Genomic DNA, 15,377 nt, shown 5'->3' on the forward strand with positions numbered 1-15,377 from the left:
TGACATACAGAGATGCCTGTGCCCCCAGCTTGATACAGAAGAAGAAGATAATCTAGACCCAAAGGGCAAAATGAACAGGGTGATAATCATCCCTCAGCAGGGGTTCCTGGTGGACCAGTGATGAAGAATCACACCTTCTCATGCCCACCACCAAACACCTTGACACTGTGTGGGATGCTAGGACTGTGGCACAATTTTGTGAGGGGAGTAGCAGGGTGGGGGAACTCCAAGAAGGACTGAGGTTAAGTTTCCTAATTAGCCCAGTAGGGTGGCAGCTTGAATGAAAAATCAATTTGTTCTGAAGATAAAATGGTATTTGTTGTGCACCTGAATTTATGGTCTGATTCATGCCTGCAGCCTTTTTGCAGTTTATTTGCCTGAGCACTGTTTGCTTCATAACTGAATTTAGATCTTAATTTTCAAAAGGAAGTTTAGAGGACTAGGATAATAAGCAGGAGAGAATTTTGGTCACTTTTATAAGAATAATCCTTGAAGTGATAACACATACTTTCTTGTCATGCCCAACTACAGCATAAGTAAAGACTCCAGAATTAAATAAACTATGTCCAGAAAAGAAAGAACTTCTAAGGATCAGAGATTTGTCTCAAGTGACCCAGTGACTGGTGTCAGACTTGTGGCGCCGAGATCTTTTTTCCCCTTGCCATTTGTCTCTCCTCAAGCCATCTTCTCCCCCACCCACATTTGCCCTATCCTAAATATGCAAGAAAGGTTAAAATAACTAGTAATTTTGTGTTTATTACTGGTCATATTTTATTTATGGTTCTAATTCAGAATGTTATTCACTTTTCTCCATCAAGGAAATCATATTTTATTTTGGAAATGTATATGCAAAAAACTTTGACACATGTGTAAACTCACTACTAAATGTCCATGGACATGATTCAGAGGTTGACTGAGGGAAGGGCTGAATCTTTGGCTCTGAGGGATTGTTGTGGTTTGGCAATGAGTAGCTGGGAAAGTTGGCTTCAGGAAGAGGAAGAACTTCATCTTTCTTTAGTGGAGGGAGTCGGTAAACACGTCCAATTTGTCTCCATGGGAAGGGAAAGTGCCCTTTACCTGGACCTCTTTCCTCTGATTGCCTAGATGGTGGGTGATAGTGATCTTGGGGACGTTGGCTATGGGGTGGTGGGTCACAGGGTCCATGGTCATGGAAACGGCCATGGGGATAGTGCCCATGGGGATGGTGTCCATGGGGACGGTGCCCACGGGGACGGTGTCTACGGCGATAGTGTCCATGGGGATGGTGCTCATGACGACGGTGTCCATGGGGATGGTGCTCACTGGAGCCATGCTTATGAGGGGGTCCATGGGTCTTATTAGTGCCAAAATGAGGGTGATGACATCTTGACACTGATGGGGGTAATAGTGGAAGAGCTCCTGCTTGAAGTGGTGGTCTGTCTGAGTGGTTTTGGTCTTCCAGAGGAGGTGGGCATCCCGGTGTATGTGGCTTGTGGGGACGATGATGATCTCTGGATTCACTGGGCTTAAATGGAAGCTTGCCAGCAGGGGAATCCTCATGCGCATCAGAGTGGAGGGGATGGCCCGAACGGGGCTGCACAACACTGATGTTTCTGTGTTCCTGGTTAAAGGACACAGACAAGTGAATACCATGTAACAAAAGAAGTTAGATGTTTAACTTGATTTAGACCAATGACTCTCAGACTTTTGGATTCTGCAAATAAATTTTAAAAGTAGGATACTGAGAAAAAGGGTCTTCAAATTTTTTTCTAGCTAAGTTGACCTTTAAAATAAAGTTAAAAACTATCATCTGCCATCATTACTACTTCACAACAGAAATAATATTTTGACACACCAGAGCCAGAAAGATAATTTCAGAGTAAAGGATGATTCTTTAGATGGAATAAATGTTGTGTTATGAAAAACTTTCCTAATTATCCTCATTTTTCTCATTTCAACATAAAGTGGTAAAATTTTGTTATGGAATGGTCCTCATCTGTAGACCAACACTTGGAAAACTAGTGCCTTACAATTTATGTTCTCGACAGAGTCCTGAGGCTTTACGGCATTAGCATCTCCTGTTCCTAAGGGATGAGCACTTCACTTCTTCATTCCTTTCCTTGTTCAGATTTTTAAAAAAATCTCTCTGGAGTCATGTTCATGGTGACAAACCTGCCCTCCCTCCACACACACACACTTTTGGTTTGGCACATGGATGTTTGGATTATTTTCAGGTTTTTTGCTGATAGAAAAACACTCTGAAGAATATCTTGGCAGAGAAAAAAGTGCTCTGGGACAGATGTAAAATATTATTTTCCATCTCATTTATATACCTTTATATAATGCATTTGAGGCCAATTCATTCCACTTAGGTTCTATGCCCAATAATAAAAGCTAGGAATTATTAGGTTTCAGCACTGGAATCCTGGCTAAAAGGGCCATTTTCAAATTTATTAAAGGTAGATTGAACTGGTCATGATTTTACTTTTCTGCCAAATCTTCCCCCTTCCCCCGTTATTTCGTACTCTTTGTGTCATACCACCAATTGTACTCTTTTCCCCAGGGACCTATTCTCTCTGTATTTCTCCTCCTTCCCTCCTACCCCCATCTCATCTCTCACTCTCTCTCTGTCTCTCTCTTACACACACACACACACACACACACAGAACCACAGAACCATAAGAACAAAGTATACTATGTGTGTGAAAATATCACTTAGTCAGACTGCTCATGACAAAGGTACTTAGGCAACCCACCTCAAGGTTGAAGACTTCACAGTTTATGACAATGTTTTCTGGGGTTTCCCAGTCAGAGGCTTCGACATCATAGGACAAATCTGCCCTGCAGAATCCAAAGATCTACAAAGAAGAGAGAAGTCTCTCAGTATGTGTGCTTGTGTATGTGTATGTATGTATCTGCATTTGTGTGCAGGTGATGTGAAGGTGTCTAGCTAGAGTTGTGAACTTCCAGGAAAGGAAGAAAAGCTTTAGACACATCAGAATATATTATCAAATATCTCCACCAGCTATTAAACAATCTTTCCTTGTCAACACTTTGAGGAATGAGCACGTTCCCGTTCCCGGACTTCCTTGCAAGTTACTCTTCTCCTTCATGGGTGGTCACCAGCACTGGGCTTCCCCATGGGGTACTGAGGAATACCACACCACTGATGGCTTGCCTTTAGGCCAACCCTTCTGCACTGAAGACCTGAGTTGCCTGTGCCTGGAGAGAATGAAGAGTGGTACAGAAGAGGGGGTCGTGCAACTTTGGCCAGTCCCTTGGAGGAAAGTGTTAGGAAGGAGAGAGCCAGTGTAAAAATGGGTTTGCACAGACTCTGTCAAAGTGACTGCCTGCTAACTTTCCTCCAAGGACAGAGGCTACAACTGGCTGGCACCCTTATGCCTCAGAGGCTCCAAAACCCGGCATCCAGTTAGACCAGGCCAAGAAGAAAACTTTTCCAGAAGAGCCTGTTAAGCTATAAGGTTCTGAGTAGAGTTTTGTAGTCAGACAGATCTATGTTAACCTTGGGTTCACCACTTACTAGTTGTATGAGTTTAGGCAAGTTACATAACATTTCTGAAACTCAGTCCTTGTCTATAAAATGGATACAATGCTATTTAACCACAGGTTGTAGGAGTACTTAATTAAATGAAATACTGCTGTGAAACACTTAGCACTGATCCCCCTCATCCAGCCACTATGTTTCTGTGCTGGGCTTGTATTACCCACACCACTATAGCTAAGGGTTTGTTGGGGATGGGAGTGGGACAGGGAAGTATCTTTTCTGGTGGCTACTAAGCAATATTCTAGAATTGCTTCAGGTTGAAAAATTGAACAGTCAGAGAAGAAACGAATGAATGCTTCCTCTCTCTGGTCCCGGAAAAATGTGTTGTTAAGTCTCAGAAAAATTCTGGATTTGAAATCAAAAGGCCACTGTTAAAATCCTTTGTCCTAATACTTTCTTGCTAAGTGTCCTTAGGTAAGTAGTTAAATGTCTAGGCCCTTCTGTCCCAGCGAAATGGAGGCAGACACTTGCTTCTCCTTGGCAGGATGGTCACTGGGATCCAACAAGGCAAAAATAGACGTGGAGATGTTTTGTAAGCTACAAATCACCATGCAAATGCCAAGTATCGTTAATAAGATCTTCCTGCAGGCACATGAGTATCAGTTGATGAATGATTAGGAGGAAAAATCCCACTGGATCAATCAGTAGAACTGGATTCTAATCTCAGCTTGTGGTTGTGAACATAGGGCAAGACCCTTACTTTGCTGGGTCTCTGTTACATCTCCATTTGTCACATGGGGTCACATGAGGAGTAAATGAGATTAAGTAAATGAAAGCACTATGGGTATAGGTTCTTTATAAAAGCTAGTTTTTAGTTTAATCTAAATGGGTTAAAAAGCTCAGTGTTAAGTTAAAGTATATGTCATGTATATTATAAAATCTTAATTCTCATGATTCACTCAATTTCTCTGTGCCTTGGTTTCCCCCATCCATAAGCCAGGGATAAAAATAAATCTACTTCACAGGGTGGTGGTAATGTTAATAAGGTAGGATATGTGTAAAGCACTTAGAAGGGTGCCTGGCACATGTAAGTGGTCTCTAAATGTTGCCTAATATGTCACAGACATTTATTATACTCACATTAGAGTGCCTGGGAAAATGGTAACTGGAGCAGTTCCTTACAGAAAAGTCCACATAGTAATTGGTTCTTTCCCCTCCTCTCTGAAACAAATTGAATCAAAGCAGTTTCAGGAACATGAAAAGAAAAAAATTTTTAAAGTCCATAGATACCTATTATCCAATACACTGTGAAGAAATATGAGGATTCAAAATCACTAATATGTGCCATTTTCCTGGTGGTCTCTGCCTTTAAAAATTTATCACATAAGTGGTAAGGTGACTACTATTTCATTGAAAAAGTTCAAGTAATACAGACATAATCAAGCATAACGGAAAAAAATCACCCTTTCTGCACCCAACCTGTTCTTTCCAGAGAGTGGTACCACTACCACCTATTTGATGTATTTCTCCTCTAGCCTTTTCTTAAATATGTTGTGAAATGTATGTGTATAGCTAATTATTTAATGTAAATGGGCTCACAGTCTAAAGTATTGTTCTGTAACCTTTTATCTTACTAATATGCCTGGAAACTCTTTCCAATGCATATAGGTCCAAAATTGCTTTTTAGCAATTGCATGGTATTCATTCCATTGCTGTGTGCCCTATAATCTATTTAACTTTGTGTTTTCAAAATGTATGATAAACATCAACTAGCTGTTCTACAAGATTACTTTGGTGGGAGGTCCCTGGGTCCCTAGATGGGAGGCAGGTGAACTGTCTAGCTCCAGCCCCATCACTGGGTGTGGTGAGATAGTTTATCTGAGCCTCGGTTTCCCATCATAAGACAAGATGGTTAGGACCAAATGATTTTTAATGGCTCACATAACCCTAATATGCTCTTCTGTCTTTCTGTCTTTCTTGTTTGGGTTTTCTCTCCTTTCTGGAAGATAGTCACACTCCCCACAACCCCCAAAAGTAAAACACCACAGGAGGGCATTTCTTTGATATTTCCACACTATCTATTGAGGCTACAATAGGGGCCTCAATTTGGAAGGCAGCTGACTGAGTAAGGCCCGTGGGGAAGGTCAATGCTGCCAAGTTTGCTCCTGCCAGGTTGGAGGCAGCCTGGGCTCTCAGACCCCTGCTGGGCATCAGCAGAGACTCACCGCTCTTACAACTCTCTCCACTTGGTCCACTCTGAAGGAGACAAAATCATCATTCTCCCTTTTGTACTTCTCAAGGGCTTTGTCAGCTTGTTTTCTGTAGAGCTTGGTATCCTCAAAGAAATCAAAGAGTATGGGGCTGTCTTTGGTGTTGGCTAAGGCTGAAGAGACTGGGGACAGAAGATGGAAGCTCTGAGTTACTGAACTTAAAGAGCAATATCAACACTAGTACTTAATACCTATAAGAATGGTGGCAAGAGTAACAATAGCTTCCATTTCACAGATGGGCAAATTGAAGGTTGGAGAAGCTAAGTAACTTGTTCAAGATCAAATCAGCCAATAGTCAGCAGAGCTAAACTTAAACTCAGACCCTTCTGATGCTTAAGTCTCTGTTGTGATCCCTATTCATGATACACATCCTCCCCATCATTCGCAAAATGTTAATATTTTAATAAACTCTTCCTGTTGCTGCCAAGGAGGGAGAGACAGCATTAATATAGTTTTTGCCAATGAGAGAAGATACAGCTCAACCCTTCTTTAGGGTGACCTCCTGAAGGAGTTGCTTGGCTGTTGAATTTTTATATATTGAATCATGTTGAGATATGCTATTTTTAAAGGAATTCTGTGATAATTCTTTTTGAAAAAGTAAATAAAAAGAGCATGGAATTTAGAGTCAATACTAGTGGGATAGGATCATGTCTTCAACCTGATTGTGTTTCCAAGACCAACCATTGAATTTCCTTGAGCCTCAGTTATTTTATCTCTAAAAGAGAAGGTATTGTAATTTTTACTTCATAACCTTGTTGTGAGATTAAATGAGATAACATATGTATAATTGTCTTGTGAACTGTATAATAATATATAATTTCTAGATGGTGAGGTCAATTCTTGAGTGCTAAATACTCTGTAAAGTTTACTACACAGACTATCTTATTTAATTCTTAGAAGGACCTGAATGGCTAATACTATTATTAGCTTCATTTCACAAAGAGGGAAAACTTAAAGAGGTTAAGAAAGAAACTTGTTCTCAAGACCACACAACGAGTACGTGATCAGGCTGGGTTCAAACTCAAACAAATCTGACCCAGAGCCTGTACTCTCTACAAGGATGCTGTAGTGCCTGCCATACATTTCTACTTCTATATGTGGGATTTCTTTAAAGGGAGGCATACTGGTAATAGGGGATTATTCTTTTCTCTACTTTCTCTTCTCAAGAGAGAAGATAATAACTGAGTCCATGAGATCATGGACCATTTCTCATATATACATTATAGTAGTATATGATGAATACTACTGTATAATTGAATTTTATATTAATCTAGAATAATTAATATTAGCATTTTAACAGATGACTATACCAGAACTAGTGGTGCAGTTAAAGCCATTCACTCTGAGATCCTGAGATTCATTCAAATGTGTTGTAGCTATAACCTTACATTGTCCAATCACCTGTAAGAAAGAGAGGTTTGCGTTATTGTATACTGCTTTCCTCAGGTTGAATATGAGCGAACAAAAAGTTGATGCAATATAATCTTACTATCCTTTTCAATTCACTTGTGGTTTCTCTCACCAAATCCTCTCTCAAAATCTGTATTTTCTTATGTGTTTCTGTGAACTCAATGCTACAGGTGTCCAAACCCTCAAGGGAACCAGGGAGAAACAGACCATGACCGTACCCAAACATTTTCAAGGGAAAAAAAAAGTGCTGAAAACTCCTAGGTATTTAAGCATCTTATTTTCTAGAATGGAAATCTTATATTTGTGTTACTCGTTTTTGTGTTCTCCTTCTGCTGCAGAGCCTGGGATCTGAGCATTCATAACCACTGCGCAGAGTAAGACTCCCTCACAGTAACTGCAACTAATCCCTTTGACCCTTCCTGCTAATGGGACCCATTTTCAAAGGACTCAATTATAAGTTCACAGATTCTTAGACCCCACAGACTGTCAGGGTCAGAATGGGCCTTACAGTTCACTCATTCCAACTCCCACACTCTTATTTTTCAGTTAAAGAGATGGAAATCTATCCATGTTAGGTGATTTGCCCACAGTCTCACAGCCGGTCATGCTATCCATGGGACCGGACACCCACAGACTGATCTCGAACTGAGTTCCCAGGTATAACTCTCAAGAGAATATTACTCAAGGTCAACACAGTCTTTATGAGTAAAGAAACAGTGGCTGCTCTTACTCTTACACTGTCTGAGCCCAAGCATATGGCTACCCTGAGTAACCACAGCAGACAGAAGTCAAGAACAGTAAGAAGGCAATGGTAGCCTGTTTACTTACTAGCTCTGATGGACGTCTAGAAACAGCTGGCTCACAGTCCTCCCAGTGTTGCCTGGACAGGACTGAACAGTCGGATTCTTTCACATCTAAGACTAAATAATAAACAGCTGCAGATTGCTGGGGAATGCCAAGAAAAAAACATGTGAGTAGCATGTGGGAAACTGGTGCTCTTTCAATAAAAGCAAGCTCTTTATTTCTTAAACAGAATTCCTGTTCTCTAAATCATTGCAGATGTCCTACCATTGTATCATTTGATTTATTTATTTGAATAAATAGCTTCCAAGAGCTACTTCCAAATGTTCTTCTTAACTGGTCATGATGTTGCTTCTGCTCACAACTTTTAAAAGGCAAAATCACTAAGTAGTCATGTTGGTCTGGGTAGAGGTGTCAGAGAAGCAAGCCTAGAATTGTTGGTGATGACAGCCACATCACCACCTTCAGCCTGTGTGTGCAGTATATCCTCTCACCCAGCTGTACTTTGGAACTTGGATTTTTTTGCCATGATTTCAACTTGCCAAAGCTAAAACCACTCTTTTCTATGACAAATCAGCTCCTCTCTCAACTTTCCTTGTCTTTGGTCAGTGGTACCAATAATTATTCATTGCCTTAGTCTCTCTCTGGCTTAAAAAATATGAAATCAACTTTGATTTCTTCCCTTCCTGTGCTTTTGGTATCCAGTTACCAATCCTTGAATGGTCTTTCTTTGAAAAGTCTCATGTCTTTCCTTCATTCTTTTTGCCCTATTGCCGCTGCCCAGGTCTGGTCCTCATTTCCTCATTCCTGAGCATTTGAAATAGCTTCCTAGTTCATGTCCCTGTCACCTGCCTCCATCTCCTCAGGAACACGGTGTCCCTTCTCCACTCACCCAAACACCCTCTATAGTATCACTCAGAGGCAGCAGGGTGCCAGTTCATCCTGGGTCCTATACATGTGGCAGAGAGCCTGGCATAAGACTAATGGTCACTAAGTGCCAGGTTAAATCCTAAACTCCTGCAATCCCTCCTGTTCTCTACAACCTGTAGTGCCTCTTTTAACAAGAAGAAATCCCTCTGCTTGCCCTCTGTGGTGCTCCATCATCTGGCCTCCTTGATTTCTGTGGTTCTACCAAAGGGTAGGATATTTTTGTGGGTGGGAAAGGAGGCCTCTCTCCATTATCTCTACCAAGCACTCCAATCCACTCCAAAGAAGTATATCATCTTATTTAGTGAAAACACTAGGCTTTCTTGCTTCAAGATAAGCCTACAGTCTCTCTTCCCACCTGATGGCTGCTCCAATGTCCATATAGAACTTCTGGAACCCTCTTCTTATGTTTAAATTACTCCCTAACATCCCCCTTTCCAATGCCCTACTCACATAGAGGTAGTATGTCTGGAATTCTTCTAGAATGCCTTTACCAGGCCACCTTCCTATTCAAATCCTGCTCATTCCTTGGGACCTAAATGAAGTCTCCCTCCTTCCAGTTTTAATAGATCACCTTTCATTAGCTTGTTCCAGCATCTATGCCACTCAGTTGGCCTCCTAAATATATCCTCTTACATAGTGTGCCTATGTGTGCATGTGAGCTGATTATTATTTCCTTGAGGGCAGGGTTCACAGTTCATTCTAATTTTTCTCTTACAGTACTTAGCATTTCATTGGGCTCAGCATAAGTGCTTAGAAGTATTTACAGATTGATTCAGAGCTGAGGACATACTAATAGCAAATATTAGTCTGAAGGGAAAAAGAACAGTCTAAAGCAGCAGAAACTAAACAGAAAACCCTGACCAGAATCATTTCCTTGTGCAAAGCAGCAGGCTTAGGGGCTAGAGTCACATTTGCCCCAGTGGCATGGCCTCCCAGCTCAGCTCTGCCTTTGGCAATTCCTCACCCCTCTGTCCAAATGGGCATCAGCGACCCGCAGCAGCTGGAAAAGGTAGCCTTTCTGCCGTTCTTCATTGATCACGTCTAGTGCCTCCCCAGCCACGGGCTCAGCAGCTCTGCAGTCTGTGGGGCTCAGAGCGCAGGAGTACTGCAGTGTGATGACAAGGGTCAAAAGTAACGTTGCAGTGAGCACCTGCATTTTGCTGAAACGTGAACGCCATCCCTTGCTATAGTAAGCAACAGCTGAGAATTTTATACAGACTTCCTAACACACACACACACACACACACACAGACACACACACACTTGATTAAACAAAGTCTTGATTAAACAAGTGTTTCTGTTTTGTAACCAAGGATGTTCACCTTGCCCCTGGTTAAAATATCTGTCAACATGTTGTAAATGATTAGTGGGTCCTGGGCATAGAAGGTTAAGACGTGCTGCTGGAAAGTGGGTGAAACTGATCTGCACAAATCTGGAAATTTCTAGTAGGTAGCAGATCCCAAGTGTGCTTTGGACCATAACCCCTGCTTATGCTGGTATGGGGGCTGGGGTTAGAAGTAAAGTAATTTTCCTGTTTAAGCTGGAAATCTCCACCATCAGTCCCCCCTTTGGATTATGGCAGTAAAAGTCCTCAGTAGCATGTAGCTGCATTCTTTAAGGGAGGTAATATGATAAATGGTCAGTGCCATAAAAGGAATGGGGTTCAGATAGAACGATTAAGAGGCTATTTAGAGTCAGAGCTGAATTTCAACCCTGCTCTGTTACCCTCTGACTGTGTGATGCTGGGTAAGCTATAATACTGCTCTGACTCTTAGTTTCCTTCTTTGTTAACGAGGATTAATACCTCTTGGCAGGACTGTGGTGTAATTAGATAAAAAAACATATAAAGTAACCAAACAATTCTCAGCACAGATTCAAGTACTGAATAAATGATGCAATTTATTATTGATAATATTATTACTAGTGTGCCTGGGAATAAGTTGAGGACATGTGCATGTCATCCCAGTTCTCCACGGTCCTTAAAGCATACTAAAAAAAAAATGGTTCCTGTATAAGAGAGTGGTGGTGAGGACAGGAGCCAAGCAATTTGATGTCCATCCCAGAGAAGGGGTTCGAGGCACTACTCTACTGGGGGAAGGACTCAGCATGGGGAGACAGCACTGATATTAAGTTGATCCCCCACCTCCACCCATCCAAAGAAACGACTATGCCTGTGTTCCTGGCTGAGATGTTGTTTTTCCCAGGATCTTGCCTTGGAGGCAGTGAAGAGTGAAGCCAACAGACAAGAGTATGGAGCAACTAGCAAAGCTTTTAATGAGGAGAAAAGAAAACAGATTCTGCTAACCAGTTGGGGCTCCAAGGGGGGATGCCTATGGGACTGCAGTGTCTGAGGGTTTATAAGCACTGGAAAGGAGGAAGCCAACCTGGTTAGCTGCGCCTTGTTGCTAGGGCTGGGGGGAGACTTGAAGTTTTCTTGGCTCTCTCTCTGCTTGTTCCTGTGGTTTCTTGGTTGACTGCGCACTTCAGTTCCCCTTTTTGTTGACTAGTACCAGGGTTTTCATTAACCATTACCAGGTCCGCCCTGTCCTGCCTACCCGTTCCACTACCTCCTGTCTCAGTCTCCTTCAGATGAGGTAACCCTAACTGCTGCAAAGGAAGGGGGGAAGGCTGCTCTGGCTACTTCCTGTTGGCAAGGGACATTAACCAGGTCGTGGCAGTCAGGGACCTTCTCTGAGCGGCCTACCTAGTGGCCCACAGTAGAGGTCACGAGGTGTCTTTATGGGGAGTGTCAACTGCATCACCATCTGGAGCTTGACGGCCTCTGGATGAGAGGAGACAGATTTGATGAGAAGGTTAAATAAACATGGTCTGAATAGGAGACTAATATAACTACTTCAAAGAGAGGGAAGAAAGGTGCCAGCCAAGGCCACACCTGCCCCACGAGGGACTTGAAGATCAGGTCTAGCTCGGAGTTCCGTGTTTCCCTTTTGGCAAGCTCGTCAAAGAGGTGGATCTGCTCCTTGATCTTGTTTAGGTTTTCTTCTGCTAAACCTGAGGTGTTGCTATAAAAACAGCAGTCTCACTGAGCATGGCAGAGGTGCCCCGGCCTCAGCAGTGAGCACACTCAAGGCTTGTCTGTTCTGGAGGACGACTGCTGCAGCAGCTCACAGAGGAGCCAGCCACCCTTTGGCCACTACATCCGGTTCCTTGCTTAGGGACCCAGTTGGTTGTTGAGCTGGGCCTCTAACCTGTGTCAGCACTTCCAAGGCCATTCTCTTTTGTTCTGTCACATATAGATTGAAATATTTTCCTGTTGGGAGGCTCAGGGCAGGGGCTTGCAACAAAGCTTTTCCAGTTGCTCCCAGGCTCACTGTGCCTCGGCTACCATGCTAGGGCATGTGTGTTGCTAGCCTGCATGTCTCTAATCAATTGGTGAAGGGGCGAGCTATTTCCCCATAGCCAGGAATTCACGATCTGCAGAATACAGTGATGCGCAGGAATCCCTGGAGCTGTTTTATTGTCTTGGGCAGAGGAAAGGTAGAGATGGGTTTTATTCTATTCTCACTCAGGGCTCTTGATCCTTCAGACACTCAGGGCTCTTGATCCTTCAGACAGCATAAGACCTAGGTACTTCACTGTGGTCTGACATAGCTGTGCTTTGCTCTTAGAGATCTTGTACCCTCTTTCTGCTCGGAAATTGAGAAGGGCTTTTGTCGCTTTCTGGCTCTCCTCCTCTGAGGAAGAACAAAGGAAGAGATTATCCACATAGTGGGGGACCTGTACTCTGGGTTGTGAGAAGTCTAACAAATCTCAGGATAGGACCTGACCAAACAGATGAAGGCTTTCTCTAAACCCTTGGGGCGAAACAGTCCATCTAAGCCGTGAGGCTTGGCTGGAGGGGTTCTCATAGGCAAAGAGGTACTGGGAGTCAGGATGTAAAGGAATGCAAAAGAAGGCAACTTTTAGGTCTAAAACAGTAAACCAATTAGAGCCTTCGGGGATTTGGGCCAGGAGGGTGTGAGGATTGGGCACTATGGAGTGGATGGGAAGCACTGCTTCATTTATCAGCCAGAGATCTTGTAGTGAAAAAGGAACTTGCACTTTAGTAGGGCTGAACTCACCCCCAGGCATCTCCTGGGGAGGGCAGACCAGTGAGAGTGGCTGCTGGTGCTGACTGGGAGGAAGGCAGGCTGGGGAAGGACTTGGAGCAGAGTGGGTGGTGAGTTGGCATAAGACGCAGAGTGGTCCGGGTAGGGTTGGCACTGAGGGGCCTTCTCTGGTGAAGGCTCATTCCCTCTCAGGGCTGGCCCTGTGGCTGACATGGACTTGAGGGGAGGGCCGGGCCTGATAACAACTGCCAAGGCTCTTGGGTCCATTTGTCACTTCCAACATAGTTCTGATTCGTCTCTGAGGGCAAAAAGGTTCTGGACATAGGGGATTTCTGACCATTTACCTTCTCTCCTATAGAAGAGGTCAAGTTATAAAACAGTGTTACATTTAATACTTCCCTCAGAAGGTTATGTCTCCCCATCTCCCAGTGAGTAATCAGGCCAAACATGGGTGCAGAAGAAAACCATTCATTTCTTCTGAGTTTAAGGGTCTAAAAGGTCCTAGTTTCTGAGGATGCACCCCAGAGGGTTGGTGACCAAGGTGTTTTTGGATTCTGAGTTGCTCATCTGAAACACTGGAAGAGAGAGAAGGGGTCCCCCTTTGCTGTCTCTGGCACAGAGCAGAGGCCAGGGCATCCCTTGGCACATTCCTCTCCTGCCTTACTTGGGAGGTCTGTCGCTTGCTCTCACATCCACGGCAACATTGAGCTGAGCCTGCCAGCATAGCCACTCTGTAGTACTGGCGAGCCACTCAGAAACTGGTCCTGGGCTCTCTTAGTCATCATTATATCTCCCAATGAGGACTTATCCAGAGCAGAAGTTTTGATAGGACTCCCATGCCATATAGAAACCTCGCCTTACGAAGTGTCTCAGGACTATCTCTATTTGGGAAGGACGTTTAACCCATTGGGAGCTAAGGAGATCCCTCTTGATGCTTGAGGTGGGGTCAAGATAGTCTGGATCAAGCAAGCAGAGATTGCAATATCCTTTTTATGTATAGCTTAGGAGCTGGGGCCAAGATGTTATGACTATTTGGTCATAGTGGGGCTTGACCCACTCTCCTACCCTCGAGTTTCACTGACCCTTCAGCAAATGATGACATAGGAGTATCATCTCTCTCTCTCTCATAGTCAAGAGAGGGCCACTCTCTCTTTATTTACTCTTGACCTGATGGCAGGGGCAGGTGTCCAAGGGATAATTTCTTTTCTCCATGTAGGAGCTGCCCACACATCTGCCTTCCCACCTCCCATGGGACACCAGGGACAACTGCTGGGAGGTGGAGTACCCAGAATTCTATCAAACTGGTCTAAGCCCACTCTTCCCAAGTCATGAAGGACGAGAGTGCAGAAGACTAAGGGGCCAACAGGTCCCAGGGGTGAGGACATTACAGTCACAAAACAGAAGAAACAGGAGTGCTCAACCCATGTCACAGAGGCTGGGAGTGGTTGCCCAAGTCTCTGTCTGAGGAGAGGATACTTGGGGGAAGTCGTACCCAGAACACGTTCCTCCAGGGGGAGCGAGTCGAGGAGAGCAAGGGACAGGCGGCTCTGTAGGATAGCCAGTCAGGCAGTCGGGGCCTGAGTTTTTGGCAGGGGACCTTTGAGTGTCCGCCAGGATGTAGCCCCAACTAGGAACTCGCAGCAGACCTCCTGCCTCCCCTTAGCCCCTTGCATCCAAGGATGGCCTCGCGGGAGAATTCCGCTCTCACTCAGATGACAGTGCTGCACCCGAGGCGACGGGCGACCAGCCAAGGGGGCGCAGAGGAACCTCATGCCCGAGTCTTAAGGTCGGCGACCACGCTGGTCACTCTTACCTGGCCAACAGGTGCCCAGTATTCCTTGCTCTTGGCACATTTCTAAAAGGGAAGTAAAAGAAAGAGATGCCGGTCGCTGCCGGTGCTTACTCTTAAAGTCGAACCGGAAATCCCGGACGAGCGTCCCAGGACCACGCCTCGGAGGCAGGCAGTGAAGAAGGAAGCCAGCAACCAGCAAAACTTTTAATGAGGAGTGAAAAGAAAAGGGATGCTGCTAATCAGCAAGGGCCCCAGTGGGGGAACCTGTGGGACTGCAGTGTCTGAGGGTTTATAAGCACTGGAAAGGAGGAAGCCTACCTGGTTAGCTGGGCCTTGTTGCTAGGGCTGGGGGGAGACTTAAGGTTTTCTTGGCTCTCCCTCTGCTTGTTCCTGTGGTTTCTTGGTTGACTGTGCGCTTCAGTTCCACTTTTTGTTGACCATTACTGGGGCTGCCTGTCCTGCCTACCTGTTCCACTACCTCCTGTCTCACCTGTATGGACCCTTTATACCAGCAGAGGCCAGGAGGCATCAGCCCAGGTTCCCTCCAGATTACCAGTCACTTAAGCAGCTTGTCCCTTCCTCCCTGCTCTCTTCTCTGCAGTGAGTGTCACCAAGGTTGA

At 44.3% G+C, this 15,377-nt stretch overlaps 1 protein-coding gene across 1 annotated transcript; it reads right to left on the bottom strand.

Moving 5' to 3' along the window:
• Positions 1 to 746: 746 nt before the first annotated feature.
• HRG (histidine rich glycoprotein) lies at positions 747 to 10,101 on the bottom strand. The gene is made up of 7 exons (XM_037024233.2): positions 9,860 to 10,101; positions 7,993 to 8,109; positions 7,065 to 7,155; positions 5,710 to 5,876; positions 4,625 to 4,705; positions 2,736 to 2,837; positions 747 to 1,600 (listed from the first exon to the last, which is right to left on the bottom strand). The coding sequence occupies exons 1-7, from the start codon at positions 10,049 to 10,051 to the stop codon at positions 830 to 832; spliced, it is 1,521 nt and encodes a 506-aa protein (XP_036880128.2). The 5' UTR covers positions 10,052 to 10,101; the 3' UTR covers positions 747 to 829.
• Positions 10,102 to 15,377: the final 5,276 nt, after the last annotated feature.

The sequence above is a fragment of the Manis javanica genome, chromosome 3 (assembly GCF_040802235.1).
Source record: "Manis javanica isolate MJ-LG chromosome 3, MJ_LKY, whole genome shotgun sequence".
In the NCBI taxonomy this organism is placed as follows: domain Eukaryota; kingdom Metazoa; phylum Chordata; class Mammalia; order Pholidota; family Manidae; genus Manis; species Manis javanica.